Below are 26503 nucleotides of genomic sequence, written 5' to 3'. Positions count from 1 at the left end.
TGTAGTGCATTTACTTTTTTCCGTTGTTGTGGCTGTTATAATTGTTGTTGTTGTTGCTAATGATTCTAAAGGTAAATCATACTAATTTCCTTGTATTAGAGTTCAATTGCACAAACCTCCCCATCCTTCCGAAGAATCACTATCCCAAATCAAAGCTGTTGTGGCTATGGTGACCAAAGATGAAATTACCTTGGCCAATGTTACATGGACTCAAGTATGGATGCCGGGTGCGGATATGTGTCTAAGTGCCAGATTTATATACCTATGTCTGACACGGGAACACCACCTAATATTCACAAAAAGGTCATTTACAATGTCAAAAAATAAATTTATTTGGATAATGTTAAAATCCACCTACTCTCCACCTACTTCACCCACTTAAACCTACTCCACTAAACCTAACCCACTACACCACTACCACCTCACCTACTCCACTAAACCTAACCCACTACAACACTACCACCTCACCTACTCCACTAAACCTAACCCACTACACCACTACCACCTCCACTTCACCTACTCCTTACCTACTACACACTCACCCTCTTCTATATATATAGGAATCATGAATCATTGTAATAGAAATCAACTACAACATTATATCAATCAATAATACAATCATTTCTCTTTATACATTAAATTTCTACATGGTATCAGAACAAGGTTAAGCTCTTGGTGCTCTTCGCCTTCTGGCGGGCGGCAACTTTGCCTTAACCGCCCGCCAGACCTCAACCAATTAAAACCTACCAAAACCTCCAACCACTGCAGCAACTCAAACCACTGCTAGCTCGAATTGACGCCAACTCTTCTCGCCAAGATGAAGCTTACTGTAAAGACTCTCAAAGGCAGCCACTTCGAAATTAGGGTTCAACCCACTGACACCATCATGGCGGTTAAGAAAAAAATTGAAGATGTGCAAGGAAAAGACAATTATCCATGTGGACAGCAATTATTGATTCACAATGGAAAGGTTTTGAAAGATGAAAGTACTCTGGCAGAGAACAAGGTCTCTGAAGATGGTTTTCTTGTTGTCATGCTTAGCAAGAGTAAAACTTTGGGCTCAAGTGGGACCTCATCCACCCAGCCTGGATCTACAACTCAACCAATTTCTAATCCTACTTCTGCACCTGAAGCTCCTGTACAAGCACCGGCCCCAGAAATCACCTCGTCTGGTTCCAATGTGGCAACAGCTAATGCTCCTTCTGATACGTATGGTCAGGCTGCTTCCATTTTGGTTGCTGGTTCTAACCTTGAGCAGACCATTCAACAAATAATGGATATAGGTGGTGGCAACTGGGACAAAGAAATAGTTACCCGTGCACTTCGAGCTGCTTACAACAATCCAGAGCGAGCTGTGGATTACTTGTATTCAGGTATTCCAGAAGCAGCGGAAGTTGCAGTGCCAGTGGCTCATTTGCCTGTGAATCAGGCAACTTCTGAGGGGGCTGAAACACGTGCAGCAGCAGCTGCACCCATCTCTGGAGCACCTAATTCATCTCCTTTTGATTCTCTCTCTCTGCTCTCTTCGATCCCTGAAAGTGTCAATTTGGGTTTTCATTCACATTCTCTCTCTCTCATCTTTCCACTTTCAAACCCACAATCCTTTTTTTTAATCAACCCACTACCTCACTTTCTTTAAACCCCACTTTCACTCACACTCACATGGGCTTGTCCCATTCTCCTCTCATCTTTTCAACTTTTCTTTCAATTTTTTTTCCAAAGTATTTGATCTGCCCAAGACGTGGCACAACACTTTATTTTATATATTATTATTATTCTTATTATTTCAACCAAAAAAAAAAAAAAAAACAAAAAAAAAAGGGCAGAATTGCACACCAAACCTTCCCTTATTTTATTCATGTCGGGCCTCACCCCGATCACCATTTTACATAAAAAAAAAAAAAAACAAAAAAAAACCCAAACACCCACACACACAGGCGGGATTTTTCTTCTCTACTCTGCCGCCTGTCTTTTCTTCTTGCCTCCGTCCTGGACGGCCCTTGACGGTGTTGCCTCCGTGCTTCCTAGACCACCAAGCAAGTTTCCTCCTCCCTGCTCCTCCACTGCAGCATATGGTGGACCTCCAAATCGGAACATCACGGTGGCCTTCCGCTTCAGCTCCTTGTTTTCTGCCTTTAGCACACTTATCTCTGCTCACGCATCCTTATACATGCGTTGGAGCAGAGCCAGCTGGGAGTTTAACTGTTGCACCTCATTTGTCCTGCTCTGCAGCCGGTGCGACAAGTTTGTGACCGCAGTCATGGTTTCCACACATGACTTCAGAGTATACTGATTGGCCTCAATATCAGTTTGCACCGCCATTTTTTGCTCCACCGACCGCATCGGAAAGTTCAACGGAGCAAAACCAGAGGTGTTTGGTTGAGGTTCACTGGCCACCGCACCAGTTATTTCTCTTGTGGGCTCGTTCAGTTCTGGAAAGAGCGTGAGCAGACCACGGGAAGAGGAGGCCATGTTTTGGGTAGCTGGACGGGAAGAAGAGGCCATGTTGCTGAGTGTTTCAGAGACGGGTTGGTTACAGAGTATTACAGAGTTTCTCTCACAGGCAAGGAAGAGTTTTTCAGAAGTTTTTAGCAGGTTTTCTGCCTCAGCCTCCGCATTGATTTATATAGAACATGACGAAGAGGCCGACACGCGCACTGTCGCTCACGTGCCTCGCCGCGTCTCCGACTCACCTTTTGATGGCTCGACGCTTTCTGTCGGGCACGACTTTTGATGAAGTGGGCGCGCCTTTTGAGGGTGCAACTTTTGATGGCACGCCTTTTTATGGATTGGGCACGCCTTTTGATGGCACGCCTTTTAACAGATTGGGCACACCTTTTGAGGGTGCGACTTTTTAAGGGTCCGACAAGACTCTGTAAACTGTCCCGACATTGATTCCGGTTAGTTTCTACAAGGGTCCGACAAGACTCTGTAAACTGTCCCGACATTGATTCCGGTTAGTTTCTACAAGGGTCCGACAAGACTCTGTAAACTGTCCCGACATAGATTCCGGTTAGTTTCTACAAGGGTCCGACAAGACTCTGTAAACTGTCCCGGCATTGATTCCGGTTAGTTTCTACAAGGGTCCGACAAGACTCTGTAAACTGTCCCGATATTGATAACTGTACTATCCTTGGATGGATGTTCAACTCCATGAAGGACCGGATTTATCATATGTTCCTCTACTGTGACACTGTTTCGAGCCTATAGCATGCATTGACACAGATGTATGCTCATGCTCATAATGATGCTCGTATCTTTAAGCTTTATTAGGATATTGCTCGTGCCTCTCAGTCTACTTTGAGACTTTCTGTGGTGGAGTTCTTCGGATATCTTCAAATATCTTCGGGAAGAGTTGGCTCAATATGAGCCCTTGACTAAATTACCCATCAAAGCCGCCTCTTTTGTATCCAAGTGACTTGCCCGACAGCACACTTACCAGTTTCTAATAGGTTTAAACCCTGAATTTCAGTCTCTTCGAATTCAGATTTTAAACACATTACCTATGCCATCTCTCTATGAGGCCTTTGCCACCATTGACAATGATGAGCGCCGTCAGTGTTTGGTTCAGCCGAGACCTCCTCCAGTGTCTCCGGTTTTATCTGATCAAATGGCTCTTGCTGCAAAGTCTGGTTCTCGGGGTTCTACTAGTCCAGTTACTTGTCATCATTGTGGTGCTTCTGGACATGCTAAGGCTCGTTGCTTAAAACTTCATTCTGAGTTGAGGCAATGTTCTTCTCGCACTCGTGGTACTGGCACCCCTCGCACTTCTACTTTAATGCACTTCTACTTTAATGGAGGCTACTCTAACTCCTGGGTCTCCTAATATCCCTAATTTACAGAAGTTACAAACTCAGATTGGTCAGCTTCAGGCTTAGCTTGGATCCCTCACTACTAGTTCTCATGGCATATCATCTTCCATTGCTGCCACCCTTGCTACAGGTGCTTCTACTGCTTTTCATGTTCGGTCTACTAGTCCTTTATGGGTTCTGGATTCTAGGGCTAATGGTCATATGACAGGTGAGTTTTCCTTTCTTTCTTCTTCAATCCCTACTATTGTTGTTTGTCTTGCTGATGGCTCTTCCTCCTCTATTAGTCATATGGTGTGGTGTCTTTATCACATGATATTACTCTGCCCTCTGTTTTGCATGATCCTAATTTCGCATATAATCTATTATCTGTTAGTCGGCTTGTTAAATCCTTTTAATGTGCTATCATCTTCTTACCTTCTTCGTGTCTTTTACAGGACCTGAGTTCGAAGAGGATTTTTAGTAAGGGCTACTTTGGAGGTCCACCGGACCGACCTTCTTTTTCTTTAACTAGTTTTCAGGCGTCTATTTTTCCTGCTTCCATATCTTATGTTTTTAATGTTCAAACTTTAGAATTATGGCATGCCCTTATGGGTCATGTCAACTTTCAATACTTATGTCAACTTTTTCCTTTATTAAATAAAGCTTGCAAAGATTTTAAGTTTCATTGTGTGGTTTGTGAGTTGTCTAAGCATGCTCGTACTAGTTATCCCTCACATGACTCATGCTCCTAGTACTTTTGATCTTATACATTCTGATATTTGGTGTTCTTCTCCTATCACTGCTTTTTCTAGTCATAGATATTATGTGACCTTTATTGATGATCACACTAGGTGCATTTGGGTTTATTTGTTTCGCTATAAGTTTGACGTGTTTCCCATTTTTGTTTAGTTTTTGCAAATGGTTAAGACTCAATTTCGTACAATTGTTAGGAACATCCGTTCTAATAATGGTGGGGAATATATTTCCAATGAATTTCGTTCCCATTTTAATTAGATCAGCATTCTTTAACAACTTACATGTCATCGGACCCCTAAGCAAAATGGTGTTATTGAATGCAAAAATCATCATATTATGTCTGTTGTGTGATGTCTCCTTCGAGGTATGCATGTTCCCTAGTCTTATTGGCATATGGCTGTCCTCACAGTTGTCTATCTTATTAATAGGATACCTAGTCGTGTGTTGCATGGTCTTACTCCGTTTCATGTCCTTATGCCCAACACCACTTTGTTTCCTCTCCTACCACGTGTCTTTGGATGTACCTGTTTTGTTCAAGATCAGAGTCCCTCTTGCACTAAGTTAGATGGCATGTCTATTTGTTATGTCTTCTTAGGGTATTCTTCCATGTCCAAAGGGCATAGGTGTTTTGATCTTGTGTCTCGTCACTTTCACCGTACTTTGGATGTTACTTTTTGTGAGGATCTTCATTTTTTTGGTACTAACCCTCCCTTGCAAGCTTCTACTCCCGTTACTTCTAGTGTTCACCTGATTCCTATTTTGGACAAGGTTACGGATGAGGTTGTCCCACTTTGAAGGCAAGTATACTTTCATTGGCCACACTCTCAGCTGCCCCCTACCGCCTCTTCGATCTCTAGGTCAGGTAACTCTTCCCCTTTAGCTACATCTCCTCTACCTCCTCATCGTAACCCACCTCGGGATCGGCATCCTCCAAATCGATAGGGTTATTTGAGTAATACTAATCATCCCATTTCCCAGTATCTTTCCCATGACAAAGTTTCCGATTCTTATCACTCTTTCCTTGGCAAGCATGAGTCAGAGTCCATTCTTCGTTCTGTGTCAGAGGCCCTTCAGCATCCCAAATGGGTAGCGGCTACGCAGACTGAGATGGCAACCTTAGAACAGAATCACACTTGAGATCTCACTGTTGGTTGCAATTGCAAATGGTTGTTCACTATAAAGTACTTCGCTGATGGCTCAGTTGACCATTACAAAGCCTACCTAGTAGCCAAGGGTTTCACACAAATTCTTGGTAAGGATTTTGGAGCCATTTTTGCCCCTATCGCCAAGCTTACTTCTGTGCGTCTCCTTATCTCCCTTGTAGCATCCCATTCTTGGCCTCTTCATTAGCCTGATGTCAAGAATGCGTTTCTTCATGGGGGATCTTCTTGAGACGATGTACATGGCTCCTCCACTTGGTTTTCAAGCTGAGGGGGAGTATTCGGGGAAGGTTTGTCAGTTACGCAAATCTTTGTATAGTCTGAAACAGTCTCCACGAGCATGGTTTGGTCGCTTCAGTTCTGTCATCATCTCCATGGGTTTTGTTCAGTGCCACTCAGACCATACTTGTTTCATCCGCCGTAATTCTGCCGGTCAATGTATCATCTTGTTGGTTTATGTGGATGACATTATTCTCACAGGCAATAACTTTGTTGGCATTGGTCAAGTAAAGAAAGAGTTGGGCCAAACTTTTGATATCAAGGATCTGGGATATCACAAATATTTTCGGGAAATTAAGGTAGCTCGCTCAAGACGGGGGATGTCCTTGTCTCAAAAGTACACTCTTGACTTACTTAAGGATTCTGGTATGTTAGGGTGCAAACCTGCTTCTACTCCTATGGATCCTAATGTCAAGCTCACATCAGATTCTGGTAAGTTGCTGGATGATCGGGGCATGTATCAGCATCTTGTTGAACGCCTCATTTATTTGACCAACACTAGACCTGACTTGACATTTACAGTTTGTGTTGTGAGTCAATTATGCATGCACCCCGTACAAAGCACCTTGACGCAGTTCATTACATTTTGAGGTATTTGAAGACTTCTCCTAGCTTGGGATTGTTCTTCATAGCTGGTCCTCAATCTGGGCTCTCCTGTTTCACTGATGTTGACTATGTAGGATTTAGGGCCGATCGGCATTCTACTTCTGGCTTCTGTACTTTCTATGGTGACCATCTTATGTTATGGAAAAGTAAGAAGCAGACAACTATTTATAGGTCTTCTACAGAGGCTGAGTATCGAGTTATGGCACAAGGAACATGTGAGATTCTACGTGAGATTCTACGGCTTTGTTCTATTCTGGCAAAGTTGGGTTCTAAGGCTTCCTCTTTATTTTGTGACAACAAATCTACCATTATGTTATACTCTGATTCTGTGATTCATGAGCGTACCAAGCATATCAAGGTTGATATACATTTTATTAGAGAAAAGATTCGCACTGGTATTGTGAGTCCATCCTTTGTCTCTTCTCAGCAGTTAGCAACTTTGTTCGAGTCATCCATTGCCAAGCTGCGTTTGTTGAATGTCTTCAAGTCAGCTTGAGGGGGAGTGTTGAATTAGGAAATTATAATATTTTGTTTATAGTAGTATGTATAAAATCCGTGATTACATGAATCACGGATTTAGTGCCTTAACAGTTTTATTTCCTTGTTTATAATATGGATTCATTATATGTACATGGTTTTGGAATGTGTCCTACATCACCTAGAGTTGCCCCATCTGTGCTGATTATAAGGCTCAAGTTTCCCTCTCTTTAATACCTGGGTTTTAAGGAGAAGCGTGGGTTAGGCTTTTCAATTCATGGCTCTACCTTATTCAAAGGTAAGCTAATACATTTCTTTTCATTCTATCCACCTGGGATCCTTTACAGTATTTATAATATAACCAGCCATGCCTCGAGCAATGATAACCAAGTTAAAGGTGCGGAACCAAACCAAATATTAGTGGCATCCAGCATGATGGATGTCATCTATAGAGAAGGATCAGCCTTGACAGACATAACCCGAGAGGATCCAAGCGTCTCAACATGACCCAACCCTCTTGTCCCACTGCCCACAGGAGTTTTACCGTCTTCCACCATGTATGTAAGGATGAAAGGGACTCAAAACACAACACACCCAAAAAAAATTTTTTTGAGGAAAGATTCACAATGCACTAATTACCCAGAAACATAACGATTTGCAGCAGTCAAACAGAACGCAGATACCCATCAATTAAAGAAAAAAAATCCAAAAAACACAAACCCGGTCAAAAATATACCTCAATCATTTATTAGATAAATCAATTTTTCATCAAAATCTCTAAAATGATACAAGAAGGCTAATCAGCATCTTTAGGTTGGGATTCAAGCATCTAATTGAACAAAAAAGCCCCTGATTAACAGATCGCGAAAAAGAAACAAAAAAAAAAAAAAAAAATTGAAATGAGGACCTTAGGCTAACCAAAAAATTTTAAAAATGCTAGGGTATAGTATTCCTTAGCCAAACATTCATTTTTTTTTATTTTATTTTTGCTTTTTACATAACCAATGCTGACAAAACAGGCAAAAAAGGAGGAAAAACTGAAATACAAACTAGAGAAGAAAATAGATCTATGCTCTGATACCAAATTAGAGATAGAAAAGATAAATGAAAATAAACCAGAAAATATTGAGTGGTTGAAAGAGGTAAAGAGAATGGTGTGAGACAAAATAGAAGAGAGTAACTTATGTTTCTCTCTCTCATCCATCATATTTACATTAATAATCTTCAAAGTAAAAAAATACCCATAGATAAAAATAATGCATTAACTTAACAATTACCTAAACCACCAATACATACATTTGTTTCTACCTCACTTCATGTCCATAACACACTACAATAGTCTGCATTCTCTCTTTAGTTTCTCTCTCTACCACAACCACCTCCACAACTTCAGTTTCCCTCTTTTTTGCTTCTAAATCAAATTAAACCACCTCTAAAGTCATAATCCTGTTAGAATATAGAATGTTAGAATATAGAAATATTTCCTATTTCATTCGCTGTAATTATGCCAATGATTTAATATAAAAGAGGGTGAGAGATCACTCATACCTCTAATTTTTCTCTTCTCAAAACTCACATGGTATCAGAGCCACTCTAAAATAAAGAGGAAAAATAAATAATAATAATAAAAAAAAAACCCTAGCCACAAACTTACCACATCACTACTGCACCACCACCCCAGCCACAGCCCCTTCGGCCTTCGCTAGCACCAGGCGCCCCTTCCTAGGGCTCCGAAAGCCCCAGTCAACGTCACAGCCCTAGTCGTCGCCACAGGCGCAGTCCCTAGGGCTCGTCAGAGCCTTCCTTCTCCAGCCCTAGTCTGTCGATTGGCTTAGATACCTAGGGTATGCACTGACGTCTCTCTCTCTTCGTCTTTGTACTCCATCCTCATGTAACTCTGTCTTCATAATCTCTCTCTGTGTCTTCGTAAATCTCTCTCTCTTTCTGTCTTTGTAACCCTGTCTTCTTAATCTCTCTCTCTGTCTTCTCAAAAAAATAAAAAAATAAAAATTTATGATTTTCTAGTTACTATTGTGCTTGTTCCTCCACCATCTTCCAAGTTTGTGATTGGTCCTGAGTTTTGAGGGTTGCTTAGTAGAATATTCATGGCCAATTTCCCTAGTGAGTCAACAGCTTCTCAGCCGCTTAAGAGCGAGAGTTGCGTTATACCTTCTACTATGATTGATAATCTCAGCCCTGGCTTTAAAATCACCACTTCTCTATTCAATGGTCAGAACTATCTAGCGTGGTCGCAGAATCTGACTATTTTCTCGAAGAGTAGAGGGAAGATGGGGTATGGCAGGATACAGGCACCCACCACTACGGACCCAAGTTATGATCAGTGGGAGATCACCAACTCCCTCATTATGGGTTGGTTGATACATTCTATGGTCCTAGAGATTGGAGAGGGCTATCTCTCTATGGACACTGCCCAGGATATTTGGGAGGCAATGGCTACCACTTACTCCTGGAAGGGAAACCTTCTCCCAGGCGTTTAAGTTACGTCACTCCATTGAAAGGTCTGTACAAGGTGAGATGACTATCCTTCAGTATTTTACCTTCCTTAACAATGGATGGAAGCGACTTGATCACCTTCAGAATTACAAACCTGTCTGTCCCACTGATTCTGTTGGTTACTAAAAGTTTGTGGCCCAAGAGCGGGTCTTCAAGTTCTTGGAAGGTCTCAATATGGAGTATGATCCGATTCAGAGCAGAGTCCTTGGCATGGATGTGCTTCCTTCTCTTCAGGAAACCTTTGCTTTTGTGCAAAATGAGGAGAGTCGCCGTTCTGCTATACTTCCGACTACCTCTACTGATCGATCTCCCCTAGTTTCTGCACCCTCTAGAAATGGGGATCGTGGTTCCCGGCCTCCTTCTGAGAAAGATACACTCTTTTGTGACTATTGTTGTCACCCTCACCATACCCGTGAGACTTGTTGGAAGTTACATGGGCCACCATCTGGGGGTCGTGGAACTCGTTCTAGTTCTCGTGGGGGTCATTCTAAAGGCCAAGGGCCTAATGCTCGAGCCCATCATTCTGATACAGTTGAGCTCCAATCCCTAGCTCCGGATGTTTCTTCTGCTGATATCTCTGGTTTTTCTACTTCTGAGTTGGAGGTTGCTCTTTGCTACTTGCTAGACCGTCGGGCATCTAGTTCTTCTTCAGGTAACTTTGCCAATTCAGGTAATTTAGTGTTTTCTCCAAGTGCTTTCCTATCTCATCAAACATTGCCTTGGATTATCGATTCTGGTGCTTCAAGTCATATGTCTGGGTCTTCTGATTTGTTTACAGCATATACCCCTTCTTCAGGCCAGGATAAAGTTCGTATTGCTAATGGCACCATTTCTTCTATGTCTGGGAAATGTTTAATTCATGCCACTGCTTCCCTTCCTTTGTCTTCTGTCCTACATGTTCCTAATTTTCGTGTTAATCTTTTATCTTTGAGTCGTATTACTCGGGGACTTAAATTGCAGTGTGACATTTTTTCCTAATCATTGTCTGTTTCAGAACCTTATCACGAGGAAGATGATTGGCAGTGGTAGACACGAGAATGGTCCCTATATCTTGGATCAAGCAGACAAGCGGGCTCATTCCTTCATTCAGTTACCCTCTACCAAGGAAGACTTATGGCTGTGGCACTGTCGTCTTGGGCCATCTTTTTTGTTACTTAAACATCTTTTTCCTTCAATTTTTTTGAACCATCATGTTTCTAAGTTTCATTGTGAGTCGTGTCAATTTGGCAAGCAACACAGAGCTTCTTTTGCTCCGTCTATTAATAAAAGTTTAGTTCATTTTTCATTGATTCATTCTGATGTATGGGGTCCCTCTCGTTTTGTATCTTTAAAGGGTTAAAGATGGTTTGTCACCTTTATTGATGATTTTTCTAGGTCCACCTGGGTATATCTTATGAAGGATAAATGTGAGATTTTTTCTGTGTTTCAAAATTTTCATAAAATGATTTGCACTCAGTTTGGGGCCGTTGAAAAAGTTCTGCGTTTTGATAATGGGGGGAAATACATTAACTCCGGTCTTGCCAACTATTTTGCCACTCATGGTATTATTCACCAAACTTCTTGTGATATTGCGCGTTGTTTGACCTTTGAAATGCGTGTTCCTCGCTCCTATTGGGGGGAAGCTGTTCTTACGGCAGCCTACCTCATCAATCGTCTGCCTACCCAAGTTCTTCACAAACGCACTCCTCTTCAGGTTTTGTTAGGGTCCTCCTCTTTTAATTTCTCCCTTCCTCCAAAAACCTTTGGGTGTGTGTGCTTTGTTCATAACTATTCTCCTACCCGTGGTAAGTTGGATCCTCGGTCTCTTCGCTGTGTCTTCATCGATTACCCTGCCACCCAAAAGGGCTACAAGTGTTATCATCCTCCCTCTCGAAAATGGTTTGTCTCTATGAACGTGTCTTTCTTTGAGTCTCGGCCCAACTTCCTGTCCTCTCCGGTGCTCCAGTCATACCTTCAGGGGAAGCCTTGGTGTGAAGCGATTCCTGTATCCGTGATTGAGCAGGATGTTCAAGGTGACTCAGCTATTGAGCCTGTTGAGTCGGAATCTGACACAACCGTAAAATATGGCAAAGTTTATGTCAGAGACAAAGATAGAAAACAAGTTACTTGGATACAAGAGCCTTCGGAGTCTCCCCTGCTATCTCCTCCTTCTGATAAGTGTCCAGAATCCTCTTCTACTGATGAGACTCCAGGAACTCTATTCCTTCTAATCTAGATGTTCCCATTGCTAATAGGAAGGGGGTTAGGTCATGTACTCAACATCCTATTTCTCATTTTGTCTCCTATACTAATCTGTCTTCTTCCTATAAAGCTTTCTTATCTAAAGTTTCTTCTATGAGTCTTCCTTCTAATTTTCAAGATGCTCTTTCTACTCTTGAGTGGAAGCGTGCCATGATGGAGGAGATGAGAGCTCTTGCAAAAAATGGCACTTGGGAATTGGTTGAGTTACCTAAGGGCAAAAGACCTGTTGGATGTAAGTGGGTATATATCGTGAAGCACAAAGCTGATGGATCAATTGAACGTTACAAGGCAAGATTGGTGGCCAAGGGCTTTACTCAAACTTATGGAGTAGACTACCAGGAGACATTTGCACCTATTGCTAAGATGAACTTTGTCAGAGTCCTTTTCTCCCTTGCCTCCAATCTCGACTGGCTTCTCCATCAATTTGATGTGAAGAATGCTTTCCTCCATGGTGATTTGGAAGAAGAAGTATACATGGACATTCCCCCAGGCTTTGAGAATGTTAAAACCAAAGGAAAAGTGTGCCGTCTACACAAGTCGCTTTATGGCCATAAACAATCTCTTAGGGCTTGGTTTGAGAGATTTACTTAGCCCATCCTGCGATATGGTTTCAAACAGAGTCAAGCTGACCATATTTTGTTTGTGAAACACTCCTCCTAGGGTAAGACGACAGTTCTTATTGTCTATGTCGATGATACTGTACTCACAGGAGATGATGTTGAGGAGGTTCCTAGATTAAAGGAATATTTGGCCAATGAGTTTGAAATCAAAGACTTAGGCAGCTTGAAGTACTTTCTAGGTATTGAGGTTGCTCGGTCCAAAGATGGCATCTTCATATGTCAAAGGAAGTATGTGCTTGATTTGCTAAGAGAAACTGGAATGCTTGGCAGTAAAGCTTGTGATACACCACTTGAGCCTGGGCTAAAGCTTAGTGAGGATCAAGGAGGCAAGCTTGTAGACAAGGGGAGGTACCAGAGGCTCGTGGGTAAGTTTATTTACTTATCTCATTCACGTCCTGACATTGCTATTGCCATGAGTATGGTTAGCCAGTTTATGCATGCTCCACGTGCCAGTCACTTAGAGGCAGTTATGCGGATTCTGCAGTACTTGAAGTCTTCTCCGGGAAAAGGTCTCTATTTCTCCAAACATGATCATCTGAGTGTGGAGGCATATACAGATGCTGATTGGGCTGGCTCAGTCACTGATAGACAGTCAACCTCTGGCTATTGTACTTTTGTTTGAGGAAATCTAGTAACTCGGAGAAGCAAAAAACAAAATGTCGTTGTGCGGTCCAGTGCAGAGGCTAAATTCAGAGCTATGGCTCAGGGTGTGTGTGAGCTTTTATGGATTCGATTACTTTTGAGGGATTTGGGGATTCATCACATAGATTCATTGAGGCTATATTGTGACAACAAGGCAGCTATCAATATAGCTCACAATCCGGTTCAACATGACAGGACCAAGCATGTGAAGATTGATAGACATTTTATTAAGGAAAAGTTCACTAGTGGCACTATATGTACTCCCTTCGTGAGGTCTGGGGACCAACTGGCTGATGTTCTCACCAAAGGCTTAGGGAATAAATCATTTTGTGACATTCTCAACAAGCTAGGCACGAGAGATATCTTCGCCCCAGCTTGAGGGGGCGTGTTAGGATATATAATGTTAGAATATAGAAATATTTCCTATTTCATTCACTGTAATTATGCCAATGATTTAATATAAAAAAGGGTGAGAGATCACTCATACCTCTAATTTTTCTTTTCTCAAAACTCACAAATCCTAGCAATTGTTGTTGCCTAAATCTCTTTAACAACTATGAGAAAGCTTATCCTCCCTATCACCATCAAATAGCCCCAAAATAATCATTGCCACTTTGCTAACTCCCATATTAGTTCTTTCCACTGCTCTCACCACTATACCTCCAAACCAACAATACCACCACTAGCCCACCAAACCACCACCACAATATAATCTCCACGAAGCCCAAATTTAACTCCGCGTGTTACCATGAAAGCACACTATTCTTTATTTATATTTCTCCATCACCAAAACCTCTCTAATTGGGTGGTTTTGGGTGGTCATTGTTGTACTAGAGATATAGTATAAAACTAGGCTTGAGCAAGAGAAAGAGTTTAAAAAGAAAAAAAGAAGTTGATTAAAAGGGAGCAGTATGTGCGGAATAGTGGAGTTCTATGTACTAGGTGTAACCAAACCAAACTAAACCTTATGTCCCACTTAAATAGGATCGGCTACATGAATCATTTTTCGTCATTCTGCTCCGTAAAGGGCTATATGCTCAGTTAAATTAAATAAATTCATTTATTATTTTACTACCACAATCGATGTCAGTTTAGGCTTCCCCTCCCCCCAACATTTCCATTTATGGTGAACATATGACTCTTCGTTGATGTTGCATCTATAGGTCTTTGTTGTATATAACCAAACCATTTTAGTTTGTTCTCTCTCAACTTATCTTAAATTGGTGCTACTCCTACCATTTCACAATATATTCATTTATAATTATATTTTTACATCAACTAGGTGTATGAAGAAAAAATAAAATGAGAGAGAGAGAGAGAGAGAGAGAGAGAGGGAGTAGTGAGAGAAATTTGGAAGGGAGAGAGAGAATGGTGGGAAAGAAGCTAGTAATGGTGCTTCATGATTGATGTTGAGGCTTTGATTGAAAAGCTAAGATGGTGGTGGTATAGACAAATTTCACATTTTATTTTCTCTAACAAGGGCATATCAGGTTTGTATGTGTTGAATGAAATTATTATGAGTCAGACAAGAATTAACAAATTGAAATAAGTAATGCAAGAGAAAATCTTCTAAAGGGGTCACTACGAAGGAGAGGTTAGTGAATTATTAAAAAGGGAGGGATTGTTTGTGAATTAAGACCAATGCAACAATGATGGTGATGGGAACGACAACTGTCTGATATAAAGTATCTTGCAATAACCTAACCAATAGGGTAAACAACTTGATTCCTGGTTTCTAGACAGTGAAAATGGTTTAGAGACTTGAAGAAAAAGTCTTTTACTATCGTAACAATATCATCCAAGTGCCTATGCTCTTCTGCCACATGCCATATGTTTTGTTTACATATAACACAATGTGTGAACTATGGAGTTAAGCATAACAATATTAGCTAAAGGTCTTTCTGCAAACCACAAAAAGGGAGACAATTTCAAGTTTGTAGCAATTGAGAAAATAATTTGAATCACAAAAATCACCCAGGATGTATTCAGCCTTGGATACAATTATACCATTAAAAGAATTTGTGGGCTCCCTTTCTCTGGATGATGGTGTATAAACTGATAGTAGAACTGATTTATTCAGACCAGCTTTCAAGATGCTCCATCCAATCGGAGGGAAGGGTGTGTGTTGCACAATGGTTGAATATGAAAAAAGCATATCAGAGCCGTGATTATAAACAGAACAAAAGCAAGCAAGCCCAGCAATCTTCACAAAATCCCCAGAACTAGCATGATCGAGAAGACCTAAAATGATTCACAAAATACAAGTATCAATATTACCAGCAAAAAGGGGAAAATTAAGTATAGACATTCTTCAGAAAATACAATAGTTGCTTTTGAAAGACTAGAGTACCCATAATAACATATTGAAGAAATTTAATGGCTCAAGTAAAACAAGTAGTTTACAGATGCTTACCTAATTGTGAGATTATTTCCAAAGCCAAAGAACCTTTCTCCTCTAAGGCCTTGGAGATTAAATTGAGCTGAAGAATGTACTTTAACACAAAATGTACCTCGCATAGAAGAATAAGGTATTGGCGAATCCTCCTACTGATGGTGTGGCTCAATAGATAAATCATAAAGAATACCACTGTGATATTAATAAGAAATTGACAGCAGTAAGTACATTCCTGTAGATTTATATATATTCGAATAGTGAATAAATCAAGAATGCCGTCACTTTCTAAAAACTTGATAGAAACAGAGATACATCTTTTTTTTGGCATTTCAAGGAAATTCCATCCTTGTCTTCGTATGAAAAAGTTTTGGTGGTACATTGACCATAACCGATAGAAACTATGAGAGGAAAGGTATAAAAGGAATTCAACTTACTATATACAGCATGAATGAAGCCAGGTTTCAGAGCAATTGAAAATATTAATGTCAAGACTATAGCACGAGAGCTTTTGCACAGTCCCCATGCTATTGTAGCCACAATCATTACTTCTGGTTCCCCGCTATCTAAAATTTAAAATAAATGCCAAATTTAAGACACCAATATACAACAATCAGAGATAAGAGCAGAGCACAAAGGTCCCCAAGAAATGTCAAACCAAAGAGCAGAAAGAAATAATGAAGTTATGATATTTAATATGATTTATTGAACACAAAAACTAACTTTATCAGGAAAACCTGCAGCCAACAACAAAAGCAGGGGAAACCGAGAAACTAAAAAATAAAATAAAATAAGAACACTACACAAGGATATTCATGGTGATTTGAACCACATAGACTAATCTTACAAACCCCATTTCAATTCATAGATAATTATCATTTACCATGAAAACCTGAAAAGATCCTAAGAAAAATCTGTATTTTTAAAACTGAAACTAGCACATAAGCAATTAAAGAAAGAGTGGTTTTGTGTAATCTTACTTCTCTGCTTGCTACTAATCCGAAAGAGTGTTGTAATCTTAATGTACTAGTGAATTAAAGGAGACAAAAGTATCAACCTGAGACAAAAAATAAGAATAATAATAATATTCCTAGAGGTTCAAGATTAAAACTTTTGTAATCAATGCAAGGACAACTACAATACCATGGAAGGGTTCAATAGACAAAATATAGATACTTGAGTTGAGGAACTAATCAACTCAATTAGTAGTGAATTAATTAAAGACATAAAAGACTGTTAAAACCTATCACCTACTTCACCCACTTAAACCTACTCCACTAAACCTAACCCACTACACCACTACCACCTCACCTACTCCATTAAACCTAACCCACTACACCACTATCACCTACTTCACCCACTTAAACCTACTCCACTAAACCTAACCCACTACACCACTACCACCTCACCTACTCCATTAAACCTAACCCACTACACCACTACCACCTCCACTTCACCTACTCCTTACCTACTACACACTCACCCTCTTCTATATATAGGAATCATGAATCATTGTAATAAATAGAACATTAATATCAATCAATAATACAATTCTCTATTTCTCTTTATACATTAAATTTTCTACATGGTATCAGAGCAAGGTTAAGCACTTAGTATTTTTCGCTTCACCGGCGGGCGGCAACCTCGCCTTGGCCGCCCGCCGGACCTCAACCTAATCTGCTAGAATTTTCTACACATACCTTGAAATTTCTTCGAGTCCACCACCACTGCCCCTCCTCTCACTGTTGTCCTCCCATACACCACCGTCTCGATCGTCTTCATCTACAATGTTGCAGTGAAGGATCTCAAGCGTGGTTTTGTTGCATCCAACTCAAAGGATGATCCAGCCAAGGAAGCTGCAAATTTCACCTCCCAGGTTATTATTATGAATCACCCGGGTCAGATTGGTAATGGGTATGCTCCAGTTCTTGACTGCCACACCTCCCACATTGCTGTCAAGTTTGCTGAGATTGATCGTCGATCTGGCAAGGAGATTGAGAAGGAGCCCAAGTTCTTCCGTGAACATGCTCTCCTTCCTTTTACTCTTGGAGTGAGGCAGATGATTTGCTGCTGTAACAAGATGGATGCTACCACTCCTAAGTACTCAAAAGCAAGGTATGATGAAATTGTGCAGGAAGTCTCTTCCTATCTGAAGAAGGTTGGTTACAACCCTGACAAAATTCCTTTTGTCCCCATCTCTGGTTTTGAGGGTGACAACATGATTGAGAGGTCCACCAACCTCAATATGATTACACAGCCCAAGAGGCCATCAGACAAGCCTCCTCTTCTCCACATTCTTGATAACACCAACAGCAACAGTTTGACGCATTTATTAGAGAAAAGGTCCAAAGGCAGCTCCTGTCAAAGCTAATGCTCAACAGGCTGTACCACCTATTGAAGTGCCAGCACTATCCTTGCACATGGGGGGCACCCACTCATTTCTTTATTGTTTTCTTTTACTCACCCATGTGACCCACGATGCAACCTATACTTTTTCTTTTCTTTACACTCTTGTTCCCCACTTTCTTTATTATATATATATATATATATATATTTTTTTTTTATTATATTATATTAAAAAAAAAAAAAAATCTTCATCTCTCCTCCGTTTGATTTCCAACTCCATTATTTTTATTTTTATTTATTTTCTCCAAACCACTTTCCTTATTTCCTCTATCTTTCATTTTTTGATTTCAAATATATTTTTATTATTTTTTCTTTATTTTTCTTTCACATTCTTTTTAATCTTTTTCCAATTCCCTTCATACCATATAGCTTTGCACACCAAATCATATTTTATTCATCTCAGGGATCAACCCCGATCACAATTTTACACCAAAAAAAAAAAAAAAAAAAACAAAAAAAAACAAACAAACAAACAAACAAACCACCACAACACACCCGCACCCACAGTGGGATTTTTCTTCTCTACTCTGCTGCAGGTCTCTTCTTCTTGCTTTTCTCTTGGGTGTCCCTTACCGGCGCTGCCTCCATACTACCCACTCCACCGAGCACGTTCACTCCACCCTGCTCCTCCACTACAGCATATGGTGGACCTCCAAATCGGAACATCACAGTAGCCTTCCGCTTCAGCTCCTTGTTTTCCGCCTTCAGCACACTTATCTCTGCTCGCGCATCCTTATACATGCGCTGGAGCAGAGCCAATTGGCCGTTTAAATGCTGCACCTCATTTGTCCTACTCTGCAGCCGGTGCGACAAGTTTGTGACTGCCGTCATCGTCTCCACACAGGACTTCAAAGTATACTGATTGGCTTCAATGTCAGTTTGCACTGCCATTTTTTGCTCCACAGACCGCATAGGAAAGTTTAACGGAGCAAACCCTGGGGCGCTTGGTTGAGGTTCACTGGCCCCCGTACCAGTTATCTCTCTTGTTGACTCGTTAAGGTCTGGAAAGAGAGTGAGCAGACCACGGGAAGACGAAGCCATTTTCTGGACAACAGAGTGTTACAGAGTGTCTCTCTCAGAAATCTCTCTCAGAAAACAGAGTGTTACAGAGTATCTCTCTCAGAAATCTCTCTCAACAGAGTGTTACAGAGTATCTCTCTCAAAAATCTCTCTCAAAAAACAGAGTGTTACAGAGTATCTCTCTCAGAAAACGAAGAGTTTTTCAGAATTTTTCTAGCAGGTTTTTGTCTCTGCTTCCAAGCCTCAGCCTCCGCTTCGGTTTATAAAGACCATGACAAAGAGGCCGACACGCGTTCTGTCGATCACGTGCATCGCCGCGTGTCTGGCGCACCTTTTGATGGCACGCCTTTTTATGGATTGGGCACGCCTTTTGATGGCACGCCTTTTGAAAACATGGGCACGCCTTTTGATGGCACGCCTTTTTATGGATTGGGCACGCCTTTTGATGGCACGCCTTTTGAAAGATTGGGCACACCTTTTGAGGGTGCGACTTTATAAGGGTCCGACAAGACTCTGTAAACTGTCCCGACATTGATTCCGGTTAGCTCCTTTATGGGTCCGACAAGACTCTGTAAACTGTCCCGACATTGATTCCGGTTAGTTTCTACAAGGGTCCAGCAAGACTCCGTAAACTGTCGCAACAACTGTCACAACATTGTCTGCTACAACGGTCTGACATGACCCCATAAACTGTCTTCTACATCGGTCTGACACCGCCATCCAGTGTCCTCTACACCGTTATGACACCACCATACAGTGTCCTCTACAACGTTATGACACCTCCATACAGTGTCCTCTACCACGTTATGACACCTCCATCCAGTGTCTTCACCAATGGTCTGACACGACCATACAGTGTCACCTATCCTCTTTTATTTTTATGTATTTTCTTGTTTTGTAACTCTCTCCAACCTCAAGTTGGCTAGTTCCTATCCCCCTTGAGTTTGCGGGGGGCTGTTAAAACCTATCACCTACTTCACCCACTTAAACCTACTCCACTAAACCTAACCCACTACACCACTACCACCTCACCTACTCCATTAAACCTAACCCACTACACCACTATCACCTACTTCACCCACTTAAACCTACTCCACTAAACCTAACCCACTACACCACTACCACCTCACCTACTCCATTAAACCTAACCCACTACACCACTACCACCTCCACTTCACCTACTCCTTACCTACTACACACTCACCCTCTTCTATATATAGGAATCATGAATCATTGTAATAAATAGAACATTAATATCAATCAATAATACAATTCTCTATATCTCTTTATACATTAAATTTTCTACAAAGACCACAGGATAGAGTATGTGGTAATGAAACATAAGTGCACGAGCACACACACATGACAAAGTGGTCCCTTGGCATCATCTATATGAGCATGTATTTCACCTTAGAAAAATATGAACAACCCATCAAATTATATACCATATGCAGAGGAATTTATCAATATACCCACTGTAGTAATAAAGTTATTTATCATCGTGGAGATAAAAAAGTATTTGTACTTCATTGATATCATTAATAAGACATGCTATTATACTTGATTTTTTAATTCATAACTTATGAGACTGTGTTTAGGCTTCAATGTCCTATAACACTGATTGGTGCCATTACTGTCAGAACGGGTAGCTCCCTTGTTGTCTTTGTGGGTTCATTAAATAAGTTGTTTTGTGTTTGGTTGTGTTCTATTCCTAGTAGGTGGGCATGTCTAAGGCTAGGCCGATTTCTACTAGTTGTAAGGTGAGTGGATTAACTCATGCAAGAACTCTTGGTGATAACCCATCTCCCCAAATTAATCTTGTTAAGTTGGATGGCAACTGTTTGATTTGGTCACATGCTTGTAGTGTAGTGATTGGTACTAGTTATATCACGGGAGCGACCAAATAGCCAGCCATGGATGGACATGCATGTAATCAATGGATTTCTGAAAATACAATAATCATGTCTCGGTTGCTTCATTCGATGCAACCCAAAATCAGTCGTATTTTATTGTTAGCGGACACAACTAATAAAATTTGCTTTGTTATAGCTCAGACATACTCCCGAAGTCGTAATGACGCACAAGCTTATGAACTCACAAAAAAGATTAGCAGGATAGGCCAAAAGGATAGGTCACATTCCTTGCAGAGCTGAGTAGTTTGTGACAAGAGGTTGACCACTATTAGGACTATCAAGCTTCTTTTTCTATTGATGCAACCATGTTTCAGCAAATAGTGGAGAAAGCGTGTTTATGATTTGCTCGCTGGTTTCAATATCAAATTCGAGTACAGGTCTTAAGGCCAAGATCCTTCCCCCACAAGAGGAGTTTTAGCTCAATGCTATGGTGCATACTTCTAGTCATGAATACTCTACTTTAGCTATCATATCTACTCCATGGGACTGAAGATCATCAGTCTAAGTCCAATAACAAGGGTGGCAAGATTGATCTGATCAGCTAAGTGTGATTACTGTGGAAAAAGTCAACATACTAGATTGCAGTACTAGAAATTGAAGGATAGTGACTGCAGTGGGTATTATGTGTTCTCGGACTCACCTATCTGAGACTTCAAAGGCTCCTTTTTAGCCTAGTAATAGTGGCACTCTTTCACAGGATGAGTTGTAAACTCTCAACTGTCTAATAACCAGGATTGATATTTCATCTACCACATCTTTTAGCTTTGGTTCATCCCCCAACTTTGCTCACACAAGTATCTCAATGTGTGCACTTAGTGCATCTTCACTTATATTCCTTAGATAATATATTTTAATATTACTTAGATAATATATTTTAATATTACTAAACATATGTCAGGCCCCTCTATTATTTTCTACTCTTACTCTTCTTGTTTTGATAGGGATAAAGCAAGAGTGGCAAATGGCCTTTTGTCCTTTATATTTGGAAAAGATTCCATCAATTGATCTTCGTCCATATCTTCCTCATGTTCTTTATGTTCCACATTTTTCTATTAATCTACTTTTTGTTAGTCACCTTGTCAATTCCATGAACTGTTCTTTGAAATTTTTCATACCCATTGTGTCATTGAAGACTTAGTGATGGGGAGAATGATTGACAGTTGTAGAGATCATGTTGGTTTGTACTTTTTAGATGTTGGAACTTTCTCATAGTCGCTATCTTATGGTTAGGCTCTTCAAGCATATTGTGGTTTTGCTCTTCAATTCTCACATCAATGGCATATGCATTTGGGACATCATCTCTTTCGGTCTTTTAGAAAAACTTTATAGTAGACTAGTGGAATAGTGTTAGCACCTTCTACTTGAAGGCTGCATGGTTGGCATTGGCAGCACCTTGCGCCCATGTCCAACCAAGACCAAGGCATGATGGTGGCATGCCAAGACAGCAAGGTGAAATGTTGGCAAAGTGCTGAGGCAGCAGCACACAACCCTTGGCCAAAGTATGTGTAGCCGTTGCATAGATGCAAGGCATTACCATGACCCCAATGTGGAGGCTTTTCCGAATATAAGCCTTTTTTACATTGTATTTCCAAAACTAGGCCAACTTCTGACGGAATTCCAAAACTAAGCTAAAGCGCCATTACTATTCGCGCTTTTACTGTTAGGAGGCCAAAAGTTGATGAATAGTGAAATCGCTATTTGAAATCGCGATTTTAATTAAGAAAACGCTGTTCCAAATCGCGCTTTTAACATAAAAAAAATTTCTGAAAAAAACGCTATTTAAAATAGCGCTTTTACTGTGCATATAATAATTTTTTTTTTTTTTTTTTTTAAAAACGCCATTTGAAATGGCGTTTCTACTATTGCTACACCAAAGCCAACACACACTGACACACACACACAACAATGAAATAATATAATTTTTATATATAATAATAATTTATAATAATTAATTATATAATTTTTATAATTTTCGTAAATATAAATCATTTTTAGGTTATGAATGGTTTGATTTATAATATGTATGTAAGGATAAAAATAATTTATAAATTATCAAAAATAATTTATAATACGTATGTATTATTTAAATCTTTACATTTTTTATTTAAAATTTTTTACAGTAAACCGATCTTCACATTTTATAATACGTACGTATTATTCAAAAATAATTTATAAAAATTTATAATTAATACGTATGTAAATAATTTAATACGTATCTTCACATTTACATTTACAGTAAACCCATCTTCACATTTACATACGTATGGTTTAAGGGTAAATTTTTTTATAAATGACTTAAATGATAAATCAAACCATCCATAACCTAAATTTTTTTACCCTTACATACGTATGGTTTAAATAATTTATAAAAATTATTGTCATACGTATGTAAAAATCGATTATAAAAATTGCAAAAATTATTCAAAAATTATTACAGTAAATCCATCTTCACATTTAGATTATTTGTAATTTTTAAAATTGCAAAATATAATTTTCGTAAATATAAATCATTTTTTTACCCTTTATTTATAAAATAAAGGGTAAAAAAATTGTAAAAATTGTAAAAATTAAAAAATTTTTAAAAATTATAAAAATTATATAATTGATTATTATAAATTATTATTATATATAAAAAAATTTATAATCAATTTTTGCAATTTTTATAATCAATTTTTACATACGTATGGCAATAATTTTTATAAATTATTTAAACCATACGTATGTAAGGGTAAAAAATTTTAGGTTATGAATGGTTTGATTTATCATTTAAGTCATTTATAAAAAAATTTACCCTTAAACCATACGTATGTAAATGTGAAGATAGGTTTACTGTAAATGTAAATGTGAAGATACGTATTAAATTATTTACATACGTATTAATTATAAATTTTTATAAATTATTTTTGAATAATACATACGTATTATAAAATGTGAAGATCGGTTTACTGTAAAAAATTTTAAATAAAAAATGTAAAGATTTAAATAATACATACGTATTATAAATTATTTTTGATAATTTATAAATTATTTTTATCCTTACATACGTATTATAAATCAAACCATTCATAACCTAAAAATGATTTATATTTACGAAAATTATAAAAATTATATAATTAATTATTATAAATTATTATTATATATAAAAATTATATTATTTCATTGTTGTGTGTGTGTGTCAGTGTGTGTTGGCTTTGGTTGGTGTATCAATAGTAGAAACGCCATTTCAAATGGCGTTTTTTAAAAAAAAAAAAAAAAAAATTATTATATGTACAGTAAAAGCGCGATTTGGAACAGCGTTTTCTTAATTAAAATCACGATTTCAAATAGCGATTTCACTATTCATCAACTTTTGGCCTCCTAACAGTAAAAGCGCGAATAGTAATGGCGCTTTAGCTTAGTTTTGGAATTCCGTCAGAAGTTGGCCTAGTTTTGGAAATACAATGTAAAAAAGGCTTATATTGGGAAAAGCCTCCCCCAATGTGGGCTACAGCATGTTTGGGGGTTCAAAGCAATCAGTAGGCAAAACTTGGTCTGGGGGCCAAGACAACCAAATTCGTGGCTGATTTGATGAGGCAAACAACATGGCAGTTTCTAGCAGTTATGCATGTCTGTTGGCAGCAGTTACCCATGTTGAGCAGAGATAAGGCAAGGCTGGACATCTGGAATGAAGGCAGAAAGTTAGCAGCAGTTACTAGCAGTTATGCCCCAGAAATGATCCTAAGTCTCTAGGCAGTTGGGGGTGTCAACTGCCATGCCACTTGGCATGCTTTCCTTGTAATGCTGGTTGTAAAGTTTGTAACTGATTGTAAGCCTATTTAGGCATAGCCAAGGAACTCAAAAATTAACTAAGTGTTGGCAAGAGTTTCCATAGGCATCCTTTGTATTGTTGGTGCAATTAATAAAGGTTGGGATTTTTCCTGTAATCTCTTGTTGCCTATTCTCTTACTTGTTATAGCACTTTGTGTGTGTGTGTGTATTCATACTTGGCTGAGACTAAGTGTCCAACTTAGTGTCATTGCAAGCTGGAATTTTGAAACAAAAATTGACCCTGTAACAAATAGCATTGTCGAACTAGTTTTAATTGTGATTCTTATGAGTTTGCCAAGCATAAATGTTCTCATTCTCTTACAAATAAAAGAATCTCATTTATTTTATGCTTATTCTTTCTAATGTGTGGGGGACACTCATATGTTGGTTCAATATCCGACTCATTGGTTTGTCAACTTTATTGATTGTTACTCCTGTGGTACTTTGGAATTATTTAAGTGAAGATTTCTTCCATTTCAAAAAAAATTATAAAGTGGTGGCTAACCAATTTAATTCCAAAGTCTAAATCCATCACAGTGATAGTGGGTTTGAACATACTAATGGCGAATTTTGTGCCTAACTCAAATTATAAGGTTTGGAAAATTGTCAAAAAAAAAAATTACCTTGTAGGTCCTACTAGACTAGAATACCATAAAAGCTACAAAAAAAATGAAGGGCAAATTACACCGGTGGTCCCTATATTTTACTTCTTGTATTATTTTGGTCCCTACACTTTAAATTGACTCAATTTTGACCCTTAATTATAAATTTTATGTCAATTTGGTCCGATTGATAATATCATTAGTATTTTTGAAAGAAAATTATCACTAAATTGGTTGAGGTTAACTCACTGAGTTGAGTAAGTTTATAATTTTGTCCTTTCAAATATGACACAAGACACTTATAGGCGTATTTTTCATAAAAAAAATGCTAAGAGTTGTAAACAATTGGACCAAATTGAGACAAAATCATAAATTCAGGATCAAAATCGAGCCAATTGAAATTATAAGGACTGAAATGACACAATAATCAAAGTACAAGGACTACCAGAGTAATTTGTCCTCCCCCCCAAAAAAAAACAAAAAAAAAGAGACCAAATTGGGGGAAAATCATAATAGACACACACAAAGAAAAGAGAGCCTAATTTCTTGGCTTTTTTAACCTTTTTGTTTTTAGTGATTTTATATATATATATATATATACATAAAAACCGGTCCAAGTTTTTAATAAATTTATAGGACCTAACATGTGTAAAACATTTGAAAATAATTTTAAAACTAATTAACTAAAGACAAAAAAGTTTGGAAAAAAAGTTGCTAAAAAAGTAGTAGCCCTCTCTTAATGGAGTTGTTGCAAAAGAAACTCCCCATCTTCTTGAAATTGCTAGTTATCTTAATGTATTAATCTAGAGGGATATGACAATTTTAGAGAATACCAAGATTACGGAATGATTGTGATATTATCCCCTTTTTATATTAAAGAAGATTAATAATTACAAGGAAGCCCTAAGGCATAAAATAATTACAATTGAATAACAACCTAACTAATAATATACTATTTTAACACTCCCCCTCAAGCTGGTGCGAAGATATCTGTCATGCTAAGCTTGCCTAGGATGTCATGCAATGGTTTACTCCCAACTCCCTTGGTGAGGATATCAGCGAGTTGTTCACCAGTCTGCACAAATAGAGTACAGATTGTGCCACTAGTGAGTTTCTCCTTAATGAAATGACGATCAATCTTAACATGCTTTATTCCTGTCATGTTGAACCGGATTGTGAGCGATGTTGATGGCGGCTTTATTATCACAATATAACCGCATGGAGTCCGTTTGATCAATACCTAGATCACTCAACAATAACTTGATCCATAAGAGTTC

The 26503-nt window shown here is 38.9% G+C and overlaps 1 protein-coding gene, 1 long non-coding RNA gene and 2 pseudogenes across 5 annotated transcripts in view; 2 read left to right on the top strand and 2 right to left on the bottom strand.

Annotated features, from left to right (window-relative positions):
* LOC114263964 (piezo-type mechanosensitive ion channel homolog) overlaps positions 1 to 26503 on the bottom strand; it is a 121678-nt gene that overhangs the window by 33991 nt on the left and 61184 nt on the right. For all 3 annotated transcript variants that reach the window (XM_082915062.1, XM_082915059.1, XM_082915060.1), the window contains 3 exons: positions 15916 to 16044; positions 15500 to 15673; positions 15094 to 15327 (listed from right to left, as the gene is read on the bottom strand). In XM_082915062.1, coding sequence (XP_082771188.1) covers positions 15094 to 15327; positions 15500 to 15673; positions 15916 to 16044 — 537 coding nt within the window. The remainder of the gene's footprint in view (positions 1 to 15093; positions 15328 to 15499; positions 15674 to 15915; positions 16045 to 26503) is intronic.
* On the top strand, positions 342 to 3032 carry LOC145820184 (ubiquitin receptor RAD23b pseudogene; annotated as a pseudogene). Its single transcript, XR_014361340.1, has one exon. The product of XR_014361340.1 is annotated as a ubiquitin receptor RAD23b pseudogene (transcript).
* On the top strand, positions 17188 to 17994 carry LOC145820186 (elongation factor 1-alpha pseudogene; annotated as a pseudogene).
* LOC145820187 (uncharacterized) lies at positions 19787 to 20207 on the bottom strand. Its single transcript, XR_014361341.1, has 2 exons — positions 20049 to 20207; positions 19787 to 19950 (listed from the first exon to the last, which is right to left on the bottom strand). It is a non-coding gene; the product is annotated as an uncharacterized LOC145820187 (long non-coding RNA).

Source organism: Camellia sinensis, chromosome 2 (assembly GCF_055761805.1).
Source record: "Camellia sinensis isolate YWXY chromosome 2, ASM5576180v1, whole genome shotgun sequence".
Classification (NCBI taxonomy): Eukaryota; Viridiplantae; Streptophyta; class Magnoliopsida; order Ericales; family Theaceae; genus Camellia; species Camellia sinensis.
Note: the sequence above shows the minus strand (reverse complement) of the source record. Positions and strands in the feature narration are given on the sequence as shown.